Source organism: Poeciliopsis prolifica, unplaced genomic scaffold (assembly GCF_027474105.1).
Source record: "Poeciliopsis prolifica strain line A6 unplaced genomic scaffold, Auburn_PproV2 SCAFFOLD048, whole genome shotgun sequence".
Classification (NCBI taxonomy): Eukaryota; Metazoa; Chordata; class Actinopteri; order Cyprinodontiformes; family Poeciliidae; genus Poeciliopsis; species Poeciliopsis prolifica.
In genome coordinates, this window is record NW_026562423.1 from 22324 (window position 1) to 40104 (window position 17781).

A 17781-nucleotide genomic window follows, 5' to 3' on the forward strand; every position below is an offset into this window, starting at 1 on the left:
CTCTCTCTCTCACACACACACACATCCAGAGACTCCAGGTTCTCTGACTGAAAGGCCTACATGAAGGCTCACAGATCACGAGTGAACAGAAGGTTAGCACTGTGACCTACGGTGGAAATGTGCTGCGGAGCGTCAGAAAGCAGTGAGCACAGTATTCCAGAGGATTGCTGGATCACTTCCTGCTGACAGGTTTATAGCTTCCTGCCGGGCCGAGTGGTGGCCTCCATTTTTAACAGGTTCTTTAACGGCCCCCCCAGCTCTGGTTCGTTTCGTTTCTATGATCTATGTCCTTCCTACGGGTAGGCAGCAGCTCCAAGAGCTGCATGACTTCTAGAAACTCTGGCCTAAAGGTTGTAGCAGGAAAAAAAATCAGAGCTGAAATTATCAGAGGTGCTGGTGGGAATAAGACTTTAAACGCACATTAAGTTAATTTTTTGTTTTTGTGAGCCTTTACAGCTTTCTGTAATGTGATTTCTAATTTTCTACCTGATCATTTTCAAATGTAGAATTAATAGAATTAATATTAATAGCAATGTTGCCCACTGTCAGTGCTACTTTGTTTTATAGTGTCTTCTACTCTGTCCTTTTCTGTCTTTTTTTGTGTGTGTGCAATTTCTGGAACTGACAGTCTGGTGGGATTCTTCACCACTCTACTCCTGGGCGTTCAATCTTTGAAGAACCTTCACAAGCTGTTACGGGTATCTGCGGCAGTTGGGACGTCAGTAAGACGCAAGCTGATTGAAATAAAATTTTTGTCAATTTAACCTTTTCTGACGATTATGTTAATCAGGGTTAGAAAACACACTTTACATAACTTTTTTCTTTGTACAATTGCTAAATAAATTATGCTGAGGAATAGTTTATGCAGTATCATTTAGAAAGTAATGTTCTGCCATCTGCCTATTTTCTACACATACTTTTGATTACAGGGAACCTGGGCCTGTTGTGTCAACAGTCAATGGGTAAAATGTCTGGTGGACCCCAAAAGTGTCAGTAGTTCAACACACAGGCAGACACTCACATCCAAGGCCAAGTCAGACTATTTATCTACCGGTAAGTGAAATCAGATTACTCAGTAAAAATCCATGGATTACCTGGAGAACATTCAGATTCTACACAGAAAGGCAGAGACTTAGATTCAAGACCTTCTTCCTCTGAAACAACAACCTGACAACTGTCCCACTGTGCAGTCAGTCAATTAAAATGACCTCAGTGCTCCTTGTATTGACCTCATCTGTCAATTCTCTTTGTAAAACATCAGCATGTATGATCACTTTGTTAATACGGGGTCACAGTTAGACCAGTTTCACAACTAGAGGGTGAATGCAACAAATTATTTCTAGGTGTTTCTTGAAATAATAAAAGGAGATTAAAGAAAAAAAACCCACAAAAAACTAAAGTACATTAACATTTATTGTACTTTCTCAACTCAGCATAGAAGGTTCCAGACATCGCAGCGGGTGCCAGGAAGGGCTGGAGCAGACGCCGCTTACTGATGGAAATGTCAGCATCCTTTTAAGCAAATGAGAACATTTCTAAACTCTATTAGTCAGAGTGTTCCTCTCTGAAAGGGCCTGACCTGTCTGGGTGTGTGTGGCTCCTGGTAGCTGGGCAGGATCTTCAGCACCACGCTGCCGCTCGCCTCCTTCAGCATCTCCTGGAGCACCTTGGGGTCGTTGCCCACCTCCTTGCCGTTGACCTCCTTGATGATGTCGCCCACATGCAACAGGCCTTGCTGGTCAATCATGCCACCGTGAAGAATCCTGGCAATCACCAGTTCACCGTTCTCCACTCGGAAGGTAACTCCCTGTGAGGGAACGACCCGTGGCAACCTCAACCTTTGTAATAGCAGTAAAGCTTGAAGAGGCAGTATTATGCAAAAATCGACTTTTACAGCTTTACATCTTTACATATAGCTTTACATCATGCATGCATCATGTTATTCCCTCATTAAAAACAAAACTGGAGGGTTGCCGTGGAATTTTTTATGCATGTTTGAGAAATGCTTTAATCTCCAGCGGCAACCATTCAGTTGTAAACATCTGGTTGGACCCAGCTCCGCCTTCGAGACACAGCTCCTCCTCTGAGCTGCAGTTTCTGAGCTTCTGCTTCACAGACTCCAACAATCCTTCAGACTAGCCAGCAGCAATTAACAAACACCTGCTGGAACTGCACATCAGCTGAGCTCAATATTGTTGTCTTCTTTTAAATCATTCGTTAAAACTTACTTACTTATAATAAGATTTTTAATATCTAAATTTCTGTTGTATTTTACATTTACATTGCTATGTATTTTAGTTTGATTTGGAGTCATTTATTGTGGTTTTAATTGATTTTTTAAAAGTTGTTCACAAATCAAATATTTATTATTAGTTCCCAATGTAACACTGGTAGAAATGTTGTTAAAGGGTTAATGGAGGACTGATGTTGTGATGACTTCCTGGAGGCGGAGTTTCAGAAAGAGCAGAAACTTCTTAAAGAGACAAAGGCCCAATTTCAAAGTGCTAAATTAGACATTTTTTTAAGTTGTATGTATTTGGTATATATCACATTTTTATAACTGAAGGTAGTGTGATTACTTTATTATGCTATAAAACACAACTATATGCCTGGAAGATGCATAATTAAAATGTTTCTGTAGTTTGTTAAAGGGACATAATACTGCTCTTTTAAAAAAAATTGCATTTTGGGTTTACTCTGATTATCTTTGTCTGAAAGTAAATGTGTTTATGATCCAAAAAAGCTGTAGCAAAAGACAAGTGGAAGGGTTAAACAGTATTTTAGCTATTCAACTTTGCCAGCAGCTATTCAGCTGCTGGCAAAGTTTATGTACTTGTTTTTGTCAAGTCAGCTCCATGCCAGTAAATCCCACCCCTCCCTCCTGCGCTGCCAGTCTAAATCTGCATTTGTTCTCCATTTAAGTATCTTATTAGCATATCTCATTAGACTGAGTGCATGAGCTTCATCAGGATTTTCTGTATATCATGTCACTGCATTTGTGTGTTCCTACCAAGTGTTCTCCAGACACCTTCCTGATCCCGACCATCCGAACTGCGTCTGGTGGAACGGGCTGGTTGTTGAGGGCCGCGTCCATGAAGGAGCAGGGGCTGGGCGGGGGCGTCTCATAGTTTTTGGATGCCACAGAATCATGGGTCTCCAGGAGGGACTGCGGACGGAACCATAAACATTCACAACAGAGTGACATGCTGCTGAGATAAACTAGTCAAAGTGTGTTTAGAAAATACTAAAAGCTCAAAGCAAACTTGTCCAGACCTGGAAGTGAGGCTCCTTGAGGATGCGGACAAGCTCTTCAGCCGCCTGGCTCCTGCGTGCGAGCGGACCGAGCTCTTTGAGGATATCCTGGACCAGCTCCACGTTGTTCTCACTCACAGCTTCCAGTTTGGGTTCCTCAAAACGCTCGTGAGCCTTGGTTACAGAAAACACTCATGTTTATCACTTTGCCTCCAACCAAAACCTCATCTCTCCATCTAAATGAAGTTGTACGTTTTTCCAACAAGTAGTGCACAATTATGAGGCGGAATGAAAATGATACATGGTTTCCAACAATTTTCACAAAAAAAAAAAATAAATAAATGTTTTCCCTTTTCTTTGTGTAACCCGATCTTTTCGCAGAATATCTGTCCTATAAACTGTCACAACATGCTGACAGTTATAGTAAATATGTATAAAAACTTTTTAAAAATAAAATTTAGATAACAGCTTTTATTTTAACCCAAAAAAACATACAAATGGGGGGAAACTGTAGGTAAAAACAGAATTCATTGATAAGTGCCCACTGTAGTCCTAAAATTGGTTCTCTCAGCCTTAATAACCATTTAGCTTTTCTCTGTTAGCATACACTACACTAAAACTGTAAGTTGTACAAACCATAGTATGCAAAATGAAAGGAAAATCCAGATATTATTTAAACTCAATTTGAACCCAATTATTCCAGGGGGCGAAGCGCAAAAAAACAATAATCTGTACTTAATCTCCAAGGGGTCAGCATGTTGAACGGTCTTATTTAGTCCTGATAACCTGTCACAATAAATACAATGGTCTGCTTTAACATTTTCAATCCGTAGTTTTCATTTTCCCTCTTTCTTTTCAACATCTGCATCTCAGAGTGCATGCCAGGTAGCTAATAAGTGCCCAGAATGACATTTAGGGAATTCCCTATTGGCAGCTGCATGTAAAGCTGTGTGCTTGAGAATCCCGGTTGTCAGGCAGTTCCACGGAGGATTGGTCCAGAGGGACTGACTGCGGTTCTGGCAGAGACCATGTTTATTTCCAGGGGGGGAAGGGGAAGAAGCTCTGCAGAGAGATGGGAAGGAAGAAATACCCACAAGTATGCTGACTCTTCCACATGCCTCCATGCCAAATTATTCATGGAAACATGCAATGTTCCGTTCTGCAGAGATCTGCGTAATAATTACAGAAATATCAGAAACACTTTTCAGGTTTTCTGATTGTGTGTGTGTGTTTGTGGAGCTCAGATGAGTCTGCTCCTGATTGGTTGACAAGCCCCTGCCTGACTACTGACCAGTTAATGAGCTAATCTCACATTCACCCTTGTTTTCTTTTATTGTTTCAACTGTCCAAATCAGTTAAGTTTATATTGCACCAATTCACAACGAATTACATTTGGAGGCACTTTACAAAAAATATAATAATTTCAATTCAATCACACACACATTCAAATTGCTCCTATTTGTCGAATAGGACAGTAAACTCAAATAATTGTTGAAAATCCACATTGTATGTTCATGTTTTTGTTGTTGAAAGATTACTTCTTCCTTCAGTCAGCTTAGAATCTCAAATTAAGTTCCATTTCCCATTATATTAGCAGCAGTAGCTTCATACCATGGACTGCCACTTATTCGCAGCTCAGGTTTTTGAGGAAAAGCCGTCTATTGGGGGTCTTTTTTCCAGCAGATATCTAAAAAATTTTAAATAAAATTTTGCTTGGAAAGCTAGAAAATCTGGGCACAATGTTATTTGACACATTAATGATTGGCTTTTGCAAAGCACACATACCAAAAATGTAACATTGTCATTTAATGCCATGAAATTGGGCACTTGCCCCTTAAAAACTCCTGCTCTTTCTGAAACTCCACCTTCAGGAAGTCATGACAACTTGGCTCCTCTACTGAGCCTTTGACAACGTTCCTACCAGCGTTGAACTGAGTAGATCACATAAAGAGCTCAGCAGATGCACAGTTCCACCTGGTGTTTGCTAATTTTTGCTGGCTAGTCTGAAGGAGCTCAGAGGAGGAGCAGCAGCTGAATGGTTGCCATGGGAGATTAAAGGATTTCTCAAACATGCATTGAAGAATCAAGGCAGCACTCCAGGTATGGTTTGAGGAGGGAATAACATTATAACATGATGCAAAGCTAATTGTAAAGTGGAATTTTTCTGAGTATTTGTTCCAAAGTTTAATTAGCTATAAAACTTATTAATGCATGAACAACAACATAAGACATAAGTTAGTTTTAACTTCATTACATATTACCTCATAAATGTTGTTCCCTGTTCTCTTTGTTGCCTGGACACTGTACAATGTCAATATGCTAAGCAAAAGGACAAACAGATCAGTTTTTCTAGATGAAAAACTGATCTGCAAGCACCTATGGCTAACCCCATTATGCTGCATCCTTGCCGCTCCTGCACCAACGTTATGACACGTCATCCGTGTGACGGCGCCTTGTTTGCCTCTCGTTGCTTCAACCTAGCTTGTGAAAATGTTCATGGATCTGTCACAGGGGGTCAAGGGAAATATTATTCTTCGAAAGTCTTTTCACATCCTTCAGTAAGGCTGCATCAGCAGATGAATCTTTTATGAGTCGGGCTCATCAATACATCGAGCACACAGCCAAACATACGGACGAACAACACCGTTGCGCTTTTACACGACAACAGAATATGAGCAGATTTCTACAGGGGGGATGATCTAAACTGCGAAAGAGAAAATCTAAAGGAGACAGGAAGTCTTGAGGGGGGAGAGTGGTGAAAATGCAAGAAAGCAAAAAAGGCTTTGTTTTTGGGAATACTAGAAGAGCACTTGATGCTGCGCTGCCTGGAAATCCCTCCAGAGAGACCATGCTCTGATCAGAGCTGCTTTTGGACAGCTGAATGATGCTGCAAAGGTTTATACTCTTGGCTCCATGTAAATCTGAGAATTAGTCCACAGAGCAATGCTTCGGGGCCGCAAACCTGTATGTAAGGGAAAGTTGGTGCAGTCTAGGAAGGATAAATGTGCATACTGTTACTAATGACTGTAGGGTGAACAAAGAATGTTAAAAATAGCTTTTGGAATACGTTAACTTCGTTATGTTGGCAGAACTCAATGCTGTGATTCTTCCTCTTCTGGCTGTCCTGGTCAAGAGTCCATATTTTTAAGAGGGCATGAAAGATTGTGCTTTTGGCAAAACATGATAGAGAAAGACTTTGACAAGCGAAGGGGAAAAAAACACAAGGTGTAGTGGGAAGAAGCTCTGACAACACTGTCTTCCTCCACGAAGCTCTTCTCCTTTAACTTCAAAAAGTTATAGCCTGAGACGCCACTGCTCCTCTATGTAACATGGAGAACTAGTTGATACCGGTTTTATGTAAAAACTAATACAAAAATGAAATTTAAATGTTCATTTTATATTTTTTATTTTGTATTGAAATCTAAATAAACAGTTCCATGTAACAGCTTATGGAGAGCTAATGTTTAAATGTTTAAATAATTTATTTAACAGACAATTTATTATATATGTCTTTAAATCATTAAGATGCACACATCTCATAGCAGATAAGTAATCAAATGTGATCATATTTATTTAATTTGATTTCATGGTTTTCATTCCTGTTTTTCACCAGTAAATAATTTTATCTGTCAAACTCACCTATCAGAGTCAAGGGGTGGGACTATGGGCAGGGATAGCAATGATTTATTGTACTCCAACACTTTGGCCTAAAATTTTACAAATCATGACAGCCCTGATTTAATTTTGTTCCTTCCTTAATGGATATAATGGTAACTGTACTCTATATATTTCTCTAACAGTAGAAATAGTTGTAGCTTTTCTGATAAAGCAATGCAAACTTCATTCAGTATATACATTAAATTTTTCTATCAGTTCCAATTTACCACGGACCCATGGACTGTTTACACAACATTTTATCATTAGAATCTTAGTCTTGCCCATGTCTGCACTGAATGTGCCACCACTATGGACAAGTGTAGGTAACAACAAAACACGGTTTCTTTCTTTCCAAAAGTGGGCGTTTCTCCCACAAATATGCGGAGTTTGATACAAAACAAGCAAAAGAAGCAATTTATAAAGTCGGATAATAGACATTCTGCATAAAGTATGAACAACACACTGCAGCTTATGTCCGCTTAGCCAATAAGCAAACTAAATAAAGAACACAGCTGAATATTTACAACAGTTTTCCTCATAACATCATATTTGTTTTTCGATTTTTTTTAATTCTCTAAATATGCCATAATAGCAGAGCTGCTTGGTCTACTTTAAACAGATCAGATTTGGAGCAGGTGTGAAAGCTCACAGGAGTTCTGGTGGAGATTAGGCAGCAGAACTCTGTGTGTGTTTATGCAAGTATATATATATATTGATTGATATATTTAATTGGAGTTGTATGTGTGCTTGAACTCCCCTGTTCATTAATTTTTAGCAAATAGCTTCAGACACTAAAGTATCCTAATGAGTAATGAGTAATTTTGCTAATGCAAAAAGCAAAAGAAAGGAAAACCATCACATCCCTGGAATCAATTTTCCAGTTCACACAGACAAACACAACAACACACACTCCGACAGCGGGTTTAGATTCACTAATTAACCAACCTGCTTGTTTTCAGACTGTGGGAGGAAACTGAATTACCAGGAGAAAAACCATGGATGCAAGGAGAGAACACGCAAACTCCACACAAAAAAGTCTACACAGCTCAGATTTCACCTGAGCCAGATGTGTGCATTATCTTGTTATAATTTAGCAGTTTTCCTCATCATGCCTGTTAAATTCATGCTGTTTGCCAAAATTACACAGTATCTGCAAGAAAGATCAGAGAAAACGAGACAGAGCACATATGCATATTCTGTTGACATCCTGGTTTCTTCATCTATGCAAAGTTTGAGCTTCCAAAGTCAAATTCTTCAACATGTTTAGATTTGCTTAAAAAAAAAAGACATTTCCATCTGCAGAGAAAAGATCCAAAAATGCCTTGACGTCTTGTTTCAAAATCATACCGACCCACATTCATTCAAATTATCGGTGCGCCTACAAATCTACCAGTAGAAAATTACATACTATCCAGACTCAACTTTTAAGATTAGACACTATAGATCATTGAGTGAACAACAGATGCCTGGCGGTTTTTCACCAGAGATCTCAAACCACAATGCTGAAGCCAAATTAATATCCAGCTTTGTGGTTAAAAGTTATTTCAGGGAGCTGTGTCTTTTGGCAAGTAGATAAATTTAGAAAAATCTGGAGAGGATTAATTTTAATTAACAGCAGATGCTTTAAATTTTGGTCTTTGGGGTTAATAAAATCTTCCTACATGAAAGATTTCGAGCAGAAAACCTGGATAAGGTTACTTACTTTCCATTCCAATCAACCCTTACACCAGATGGAAATAAAAGAGCAGACATAAATTTAAGACTATGACAACAAAATGAAGCCAGGACTGGGAAATGGAAATGTGATTGTAATTGATGAGTTACAGCAAGATCACATTTGAATTTCAAATTTGGATGTGCAATGTTTCACCTCAGCAGAGACCTTTTCACATGTTTTAAAATAAAGTAACTTCAAGTGTTTTATCGGGATTTTATGTGGCAAACTGACAGACACTGTTTTCTTGTCTTTTTTTGTTTTTGGAAGTTACAGACTTAAAAGTGTCATGCACTTTTTTTATTCAGCTTTATTCTGGGATGTTGCTCAAGATTTGTTGGAGAAGTTTGGAGAGCAAATAGGATTGAGCAGACCAAAAGAACACAGCAGACAGGTCAGTGGGTGGATCATAGTTCTTGTCTGCAACTTTGTTGTGAAATGGAAAACTTTAACTGGGCAACCCCTTAAGCACATCACCCCCCACAGTGAAACACAGAGGCAGCTTCATAATTTAGAAATATGTTTCTTCAGCAGGGAAAGAGAAACTGGTGACACGGGATAAGGGTGTAAGAAAATGGACGGATGGACAAGTCATGCCTGGGCTTCCCATTTTTGAAGCTTTGTGTCAAGAGCAGAAATATTACTCTTTTCCTATTTGATTTATTACAAATCATCCATCTGTAAGCACAGAAAGGGCAGTCTCTCATTTCATATTGTAGTGCAGTTCATGGCAGGTGTTTAAGCCTTCGTGCAGAAGAGCGCTTCCGATTATGGTTCTGCAGCCGCAGTGTGACGCCTTTTGAGCCTCTGAAGTCTGTTAATATAACTATATTTCTTATAAGACTGTGTTTCTTCTGGGCCTGTGTTCTGCAAGACACACAGGAGGTAACCAGGCGCTGACTGTTCACAGGTTCTGTACCCAGTTTGGCCTCAAAGGCAACATTACGCCCTAATGCAGCATGCACTCCTATGCGTTATATAGAAGCCTTTCATTCAACATCACCACTCTCTTTTGAAGCTCTTTCTTCTCCAGCTGTTCAAGTGCTTTGTGAACCTACTATAGGGGAAAACCTGATCTAAGCAGAGTCTCTCTCACTGGCTCATAGAGGCCATTTTCCTTGCATATGCCAATAAAGGTTTGGATATGCCTGATGATGTGCATGCATACTTCTCTGATATTGTTGCGATGGGCTTTGCTTCACGGTATTTCAGTGGAGGGTCTATAATCTGCAGTCAACCGGGCTTTACCCAGCACATTTGTTAAATTCATCTCTTTGAATATGACATAAAGATATACTAACAACAATGATGGACAACAAAGCTGTTCTCTTGGTCAACTGAGGCTGAACCTTTGCGTCAACAAACTATCTGATTGGATACTGGAAAAGCCTTTTTTGTGTGTACAGTTTATGCAGGTTTCACTGAAGCTATAAAATAGCACAGACGTCCCCAACACTAATGTCAGCGTCCACTGTCCAGAATGACAGACCCATCATTCTCAGTGATGTGGAGGTACTGACACATTGGAAAGCTGAGTGGACATTTTGAACTAACCTGATGGCTAAATAATCTAAATAACAGATGGAAAGTAACACAAATATTTGCTGTTGATCTACTTATTCAAAAGTTTAGCAGGAAAAATGTGTTAATTGAAAATGCATTTAAATTAAAATGTGTTTGATTCATATCAGACCATGAAATGATCTCAGTTATCTAGCTCCAACTCTAATTTTAACAAAAACAAGCAGAATGCAAAGGGTGTGAATTATTGTCCAAGAACAGGAGATGCAGGGAATCCAATGACTGATTCATCAATGTATGTGTACCAATAAAGTCCAGGGGGTTACTTACCACCGGGCTCTCCATGATGCCTTTCAAGAAAATGAGATCCAGGTCATTAGCCGTCGTTGAACTGGTGCTGTCGCTCAATGTATCCAGAGCCTGATGCATGGCTATAAAGCAAAGAAAAATGAGACAATAAAAACTATTTCATTTAACAGCTTTAGCTGACAGTCAGGTGTGAAAAATGGAGGGACAAGCTTGCCTGAAAGAGAGAATAGGAAAAGTAAAGAGAAAGAGAGAGAAGATTTCCAGTAGTGGGACGTGTACAGCCTGAACGATGGATGGGGTGAGAATGAAGGACAAGGAGGCAGGATGGGAACTGCCTCACTTCCTTTCCCAAGCAATTTTATCCCTGTCAGTCATTCTGCTCATAAGTCTGTCAGACGAGACAGTATCTTTCTCCCACAACTCCCAACTTCCTACGCACATGTTCTTACATCCAGACACAAACACACACACATGCACGCACGCACACGCGAACACCATTATAGCAACACAGCTGCTAAGGTTGCTGACAGAACAAACATTTTGACATTTGTCAGTTTCCAGACGTCTCTTAATCCCCACCGTACATTTCAGGAAGTTGGATAAGACAACATGGTAATATCTCATATGTGTCTGCTATTTAATTGTGACATCCTTTTACTGCCTCTGCGATGAGGCTGACTTAAAGACATGCATTCATGCACCTCTCCCTCAAAGATGCGAAATCAAACTGAACTCATTACTCAGAGGGACAACCAATCAATGGGCACAAACAAGATGATGTCAACAACTTGATGAGGGTCAGTGAGAGTTGGTCCGCTCTCCAGACTTAGAATATGACTCATTAAAGTACCTGACATCACCCACTGCTGGGGAATTAATCAAAGCAGACCTGACAGTAGGACATGTGGGTGTTTTTATTAATAGGGGCCATTTGTCTAAAAGAATTTCCATAACAGAGAACAGATTCTTTGTTGTCAGCGTTAAAAATACAGCAGCAGTTCTTAATGTTTGTGACAGAAACAGGCAGAAAGAGGTGGAACAATGAAATTCATGGCTCTTATCTACTTGAAGAGCCGTAGGATGTAGGCAGAAAACATTTTAAAAATTAGAGGGCTGAAGAGCATATAAGCATCAATCACTAAGGTAAACAGTGGAGTAGGATTAAAAGACATTATAGTGGAGTATCATTTGCATAAAACTGATAAGAATTGTAATAAAAAATGTCAGAATGCCAGCTAAAGGGAGCATGTTACAGCCAAAAATAATAGGACCAGAATGCATCCCTGTGGAACCCCACAAGTTAGAGCAGTAATCTCACAGGTGAACTTGTTTACAGAAAATTTTTTAAAAGTCTTCCAGAGATACCAGCCAAAACCCTCAGACTATTCAGTAACATAGAAGTCACAGGAATCAGGGGCTGCACTGAGACCAGGTATCATTTTTCTTAAACTGTTCCCTGCCTCACAAGACTTTAAAAGATAAATGTAAACCTTCAGAAGAGCTAATTTACTGATTTTCAGTTTCTGAAAGTTAGAGTGAAAATGATTCAGATCTGTAGCTTAGTAAAGATCTGAACTGAGTTTTTACAGCATTTTATAATAACTTACTAAGAAACAGCAGTTTTGACATCAACCAATAATTATCACTGAAACCGGAATCACAATTGGACTCCCTTAGTAGTGGATTTGCGTCAGCCTGTTTATAAAAGGATGGAAAGGGACATTGCCTCAGTGAGCTGTTAATGATTGACAACAATGAAGGACTTAGTGAGACTCCCAGACAAGACGGAGGGAGGCGACATCTCGAAGGAGCACAACGACGGTTTCATTTTACCAATAAGTGTAACCAAGTCAACGAACATGAAAGCTAGACTGAGCAGGGACCTCAACAACTGCCAAGAAAAAACAGAGCCGTTAAGGCAGTGCTTCTCAAATAGTGGGGCGGGCCCCCTTTGGGGGGCGCGGTGCGATACCTGGGGGGGCGTGTGATCCTGGGGAACAGGCTTTTTTTTGGCCGAACTAGTATAAAGTGTAATTGCGCACAGTAGGCGGCAGTGGCGCTCTCATTGTTACTTCTGTCACGTTTGCGACAGTGCAACATTTTATGACTTACAAGACAACAGGTTTGCCTTGGTTAGCAGTGTTAAGTCAACAAAAAGCTCCGACTGCGTTCTGTCTATGGCGTCCGTTATTCAACAACCCCCAACATGAAAAAGTTTTTCACAGGGATGAAAAGAAAAGCGGAGAGAGACAAAGATAATGAGACAACAGAAAGTCAACCGAAAGCTAAGAGGAAATACGACGAAGCGTATTTAGCGCTTGGCTTCACTGTGACTACAGTTGGAGAAGAGGAAAGACCGGTGTGTTTGCTGTGTCTAAAAATGCTCGCAGCGGACAGCATGAAGCCAAATAAATTAGCGCGTCACTTAAATACGTTACATCCCAATCACGCCGATAAGCCGCTAGAGTTTTTTCAGCGAAAAAAATGTTAATAAGGAAAAAATGTTATGCAGAGATGGATAGTCACGGTGGGGAGTGGGGGGCGCGAATAGTTTTCTTCTTGCTAGGGGGGGCGTAACGGAAAATAATTGAGAAGCACTGCATTAAGGGCAGATGGGTATTACACATCAATGTCAAACTAATTTATCAAATCTGGAGCCAGACATGAACTTGTTTAGTCAAAGAGGAGGGAGTAAAACCCATCCTACAGCCGAGTATGACTGGAGTCCATTCACTGTTTATTAGCGTTATTAAGAATAAAGCCTGATCTATAGCAGGGTATTAAGAGCTTCTTGAATTAAACACACTGTGCATCAAAGGAAGCATAACCATGCAGGTTAAAACTTCACTAAAGGTGTAAGTATCAAATTTAAACTTTTTGTTCTTTTACAGAACCTTTCTTTTTAATGCAAAGACTTCATCTTGTATCAAGTTGTGAAAGCAACTCTCTTATTCATAAAAAGACTGAGCTGCATGAGTCAAACTCACGGTATTTATCTTTCCCCTGCTCATGCGCCTTATCAGCCCCTCAAGGCCGCTTTTCTTAACAACATACTCGGGTTTTTTTTTTTCATCCATTTTGCCTTTACAGGTGAGCAGAAAGTAATTTTTCACTTGGCTGGATCTAAATTGCTTATACTGCTCGCAGAAATTTGATACTATATGAGGAGTTTTGTTCAGCAGGTGGGGGAATTAAGCGCACACAAAGGCGACCCAGGTGTCAGAGCAGAATGTACCTACATGAGTGTCAGGGGTTCTGCAAAAACGTGAATGTTTAAGGAGATCTTACCATGAGTTTTAAGACATTAAAACAAGATGTCAGTCGTAGGTTATTTGTGAAAAACTCAAATCTTTTCAATATGGCATTTCAAATAAAGATCACAAGAACAAGAACCTCTTTAGCAAGGCCTAACAACAGGAAACCCAAATGAAGCTACTTCAGTCGGTGAAAGGCTCGCCTGAGTGCCTCTTCATCCCAAAGGGAGGGTTACAATTAAACTCAAAGTGACGGAGGTGGAACAACCTGGCCTGTTAGCGTTTGTAGTTAGATCACAGAAAGGAACACAAACCTCTCAGCCGACACTTAGCGAAGGTTGCTAAGGAGCAGCGGTTAGATAAACAGAGAGAAGATGCTCAGAGGAGCCAGGGGGCGGGGACATGGGGGGAAGGGATGAGGATGTGGGAGAAGTATCTGTGTTGTTGTTGTTTCTCCATGTCCGATCCTCAGGGGGCTGTTAGACACAGCAGAGTGCTGCCTGCAGCTGGCCCTCTCCTCTCCCCATCATTGGTCCACCGCAACATCCTGCTCTACTGAACTTCTAATAAAGAAGTTGGTTTAAAGTGCAAAGAGATCCTCTAAAAAAGGAGAGTTTGTTCATTTTTTAGAAGTGATGTCTAAAATTTGCCGAACTTTGATCAAAAAAGGAGTATTAACTTCTTACTCAAAAAAAAAACTGAACAAATTATCGTTGGGCTCAAAGAGGAACGATCAGGTCAGCACGCAACTTCACTATACAGTCAACAGATGTGTTTCTGTTGACTGTGTAACTCCACAGATTGAGAGTTTGAACATAAATTTGCTTAATGGATAATCACCCATTTCCAAAAAACTTGTTTTTTAATACAATGGTTTTGGCACTAGGGCAAGGTGGTTTTCAAAATTAGTTTATTTAGCAAAACTGCAGTGGAACCATTTTTTTCACATCACGTGAGTCACATGACCAACAACCCAATCTTGCCACTGCCGCAAACAAAGACGAAAATGGCAGTGGAAGGAGGATGATGGCACAGCAAGTTTTTTAATGACTTCTTCCTTGAACAAACTTATTCACATATGATTTAAACTGAGTTTCTTTGTTAATGGAAACACAGCAATTGCAGAATTATGTGGAATACTGGTAAAGGTTTGTACACATCTGTAATGGAAACACACCTAGTTGTTACAGCTATAATCTAGTGATCAAACTAATCAATGGCTGTAGACATTGACTCAGGGCTGAACTTTCAGAGTTGCTAAAAAGACAGTTAAAAAGTCAGCCTTCCAACACCTGAAGAACATTTCCTTCACTTAACTATGTATTTGCCAGTTTATCGCAACAAAGTTTTAAAATTAAGCAGACAAAAACCAAAGCCAACAGGGCCTGTCAAATCCTCTCAACTGGGACGCAACCCTGCTAATTAGCACAATTGTGCTTATGACATCTTTAATTGGTTCAGGTGTGCTGAAGCAGAGACAAATGTCAAAGTTGCAGGACATCAAGTTGTGAAAGCAACTTTCTTATTCATAAAAATGACTCAAACTAAGAGTATTTATCTTTCCCCTGTTCATGCGGGGGAAAATAATCGAGGCCTGGATTTGAAAACTCCTGATCTAGAGTTCTAAACATTGTGCTCACAACATTCTGAGAAATGGAAGGTTTTCCAGCAGGATCCAAAGATGTTTTGAGCCACAACAAAAAAAAAAGGACCTTCAAAATATTTATTATTTTCTAGTAAGAGATTCAGTCATGAATCATTCATTATCTAATATTTTGCAATCTCCCTTTACTCAAATCACAGTGGGAAAAATCTTCAGGGTCAGGTGAAAGGCCTGACAGTAACTTCAAAACTCATCGAATTTAAAAGTATGCAAACTTAACCTTTGGGGGAGATAAAACAACATTGTATGGTTTTTGGGACAGTTCAAATTTCTGATCAAAATACAGGTGTGAATTATAGAATTATTTTTAGCCAGAAAACAAAAGCTTTCCTCAATGTTGGAGGCAGAAACTAGATTTTTAGGATCATGATGATTTCTGAAGGAGTTTAAAACAAGCTTCCTTTCCATGTGAAGTGCCCCCAAAACAAGCGTCTTAAGTCTTAAAAGACAGGAGAGACATTTAGTACCCAGAATTTATAACTGATCAATAAATGGGAGAAAAAACAACAACACGGTTTCAGATTTGACTATGTATAAATGAGAATTTATCAATGAGATGTTTATTTTCTCATCCACAACTGGATAAAATACTCTAGTTAAAAATGTCAGGCAGTGAAAACACATTACTGAAGTTGTTTTTCCCCCCTAAAATACTCCCTGCTGATGTTACTGCACTCTTAGCTCACTGACATGCTATTAAACTGTCAGTTGAGTATATTGAGTTTATCCTTCGGGGGGAAAAAAAGTGCCTGAAAACAGACACCTCTTCAATGCATTATTAAACTCTTCAAACTCACTGCTGCGGTCCTCAGCTCTACAGCAAATTATAATTGCTATAACTCCCTTAAGGAGCAAAAGATGAAATCTTCAAAGTGTTCAGACTGCATACTGATACAAATGACAGGCCCGGCTCAGTCTGGTGATACAGGTAATGGGGGCTACAGTCTGTTCCGCTGTGGCGTGTTCCAGACTTATTAAGTTCTGACTGTGGAATATGATGACTTTTTATTCCAGAGGAAAAGGTTTTTTCTCGACTTGATGTATCTGCAGAGCGTAACCTGCCTTCATTATGAATTCAGGGGACAACGTTTCTCAGGCGCAGAGGACTCAGAATGCATGCAATGAAATGGATCCTGTTCTGTTGTGTGTGAGTAATGTCAAATCTTCTTGCAGCTCGTCCAGATGAGTTAGGAGGCTGCTGTTTGAAGTGTGTGTGTGGGCTTGTGTAGTGTGCAGCACACGGTGCTTCACTGGTCCGGTCTGTGTGTTTGAGAGCTACTTGTACAGGCTTGACTTTTAAGCTCATCTGCTCAGCGTGAACAAGGCCAACCAAAGCTTTTTGAAAACTCCAACATTCATTCAATTACCTGCATTTATTTTTAGACAGATGCAGCGTTAAGGTGTACTGAAAACGTATCCATGTTGATTTTTATTGCATGACAACCAGCGATGTATTTCACTGGGATTTTATGAGAGAATTCAAAAGTGGTGGGAAAGTTATATGTTTTTAAGCAGCAGTATTATGTATTTTCCAGCCAGATAGTGCTACTTTATAGCATAATGAAGTAACTATGTTAACTTCAGGTATTAGAAATATATGCTTATATTTCTAAGTCTATATATATATATATATATATATATATATATATAAAGAGGTCTTACTTTGTAATTTAACGCCTTGAAATTGTGTCTCTGTCTCTTTAATAAGCTCCTGCTCTTTCTGAGACTCCACCTTCATTCAGTTAACACAACATTGCTCCTCTATTAACCCTTTAACAATGTTTTTACCAGTGTTCCACTGAGAAGCCATGAAGGAGACATAGAAAACTCTTCTTTAAATTAAGCTGGTAGAAAAACTAACACCTCTCATCGACCCCAACTGTGGCTACACACCATCTATTGTGTAGCCACACTAGATGTTCTAGTAATATGAGATCAGATGTGAAACTTTTGCCCTAAATGCAAAATGCCAAAGCTAACACTGTACACATCACCTTGAACAGATCATGCCGCTTGTGGGGATGGAGCTGCAGCAAGAGGTGCAAACTATTTCAGACTGTGGAGGAGATTCACCTTCCAGCAGGACAATAACCCCTGAATTAGCAGAAAGAGTGTCAGCGGTCAACTGGTCCAGTCAAAGTAAATCAACTGAGAATTTATGGTTACACTTGAACTTTGATTTTCACAGATACTCTTTGTCCAGTCTGACTGAGGTTGTGCTAAACTGGAAGGAAGAATTGGCAAGATCTGCAAAGCTGGTAGAAACATTCTGCTGTTTCAACATAATATGTATTGTAATGCATGTTCTAATTTCCAGATCTTTATTTGTAGAACAAACAGAATAGTAAACTTCTCCTTTTTCTTCCAATTCACAATTATGCTCTTCATTGTTTTGGATTATAACATAAATC

The 17781-nt window shown here is 39.6% G+C and overlaps 1 protein-coding gene across 2 annotated transcripts in view; it reads right to left on the reverse strand.

Moving 5' to 3' along the window:
• Positions 1 to 17781, reverse strand: part of mpp2b (MAGUK p55 scaffold protein 2b) — a 51457-nt gene that overhangs the window by 8569 nt on the left and 25107 nt on the right. For both annotated transcript variants that reach the window (XM_055057675.1, XM_055057676.1), the window contains 4 exons: positions 10475 to 10575; positions 3274 to 3426; positions 3011 to 3166; positions 1580 to 1807 (listed from right to left, as the gene is read on the reverse strand). In XM_055057675.1, the coding sequence (XP_054913650.1) occupies positions 1580 to 1807; positions 3011 to 3166; positions 3274 to 3426; positions 10475 to 10575 (638 nt within the window). The remainder of the gene's footprint in view (positions 1 to 1579; positions 1808 to 3010; positions 3167 to 3273; positions 3427 to 10474; positions 10576 to 17781) is intronic.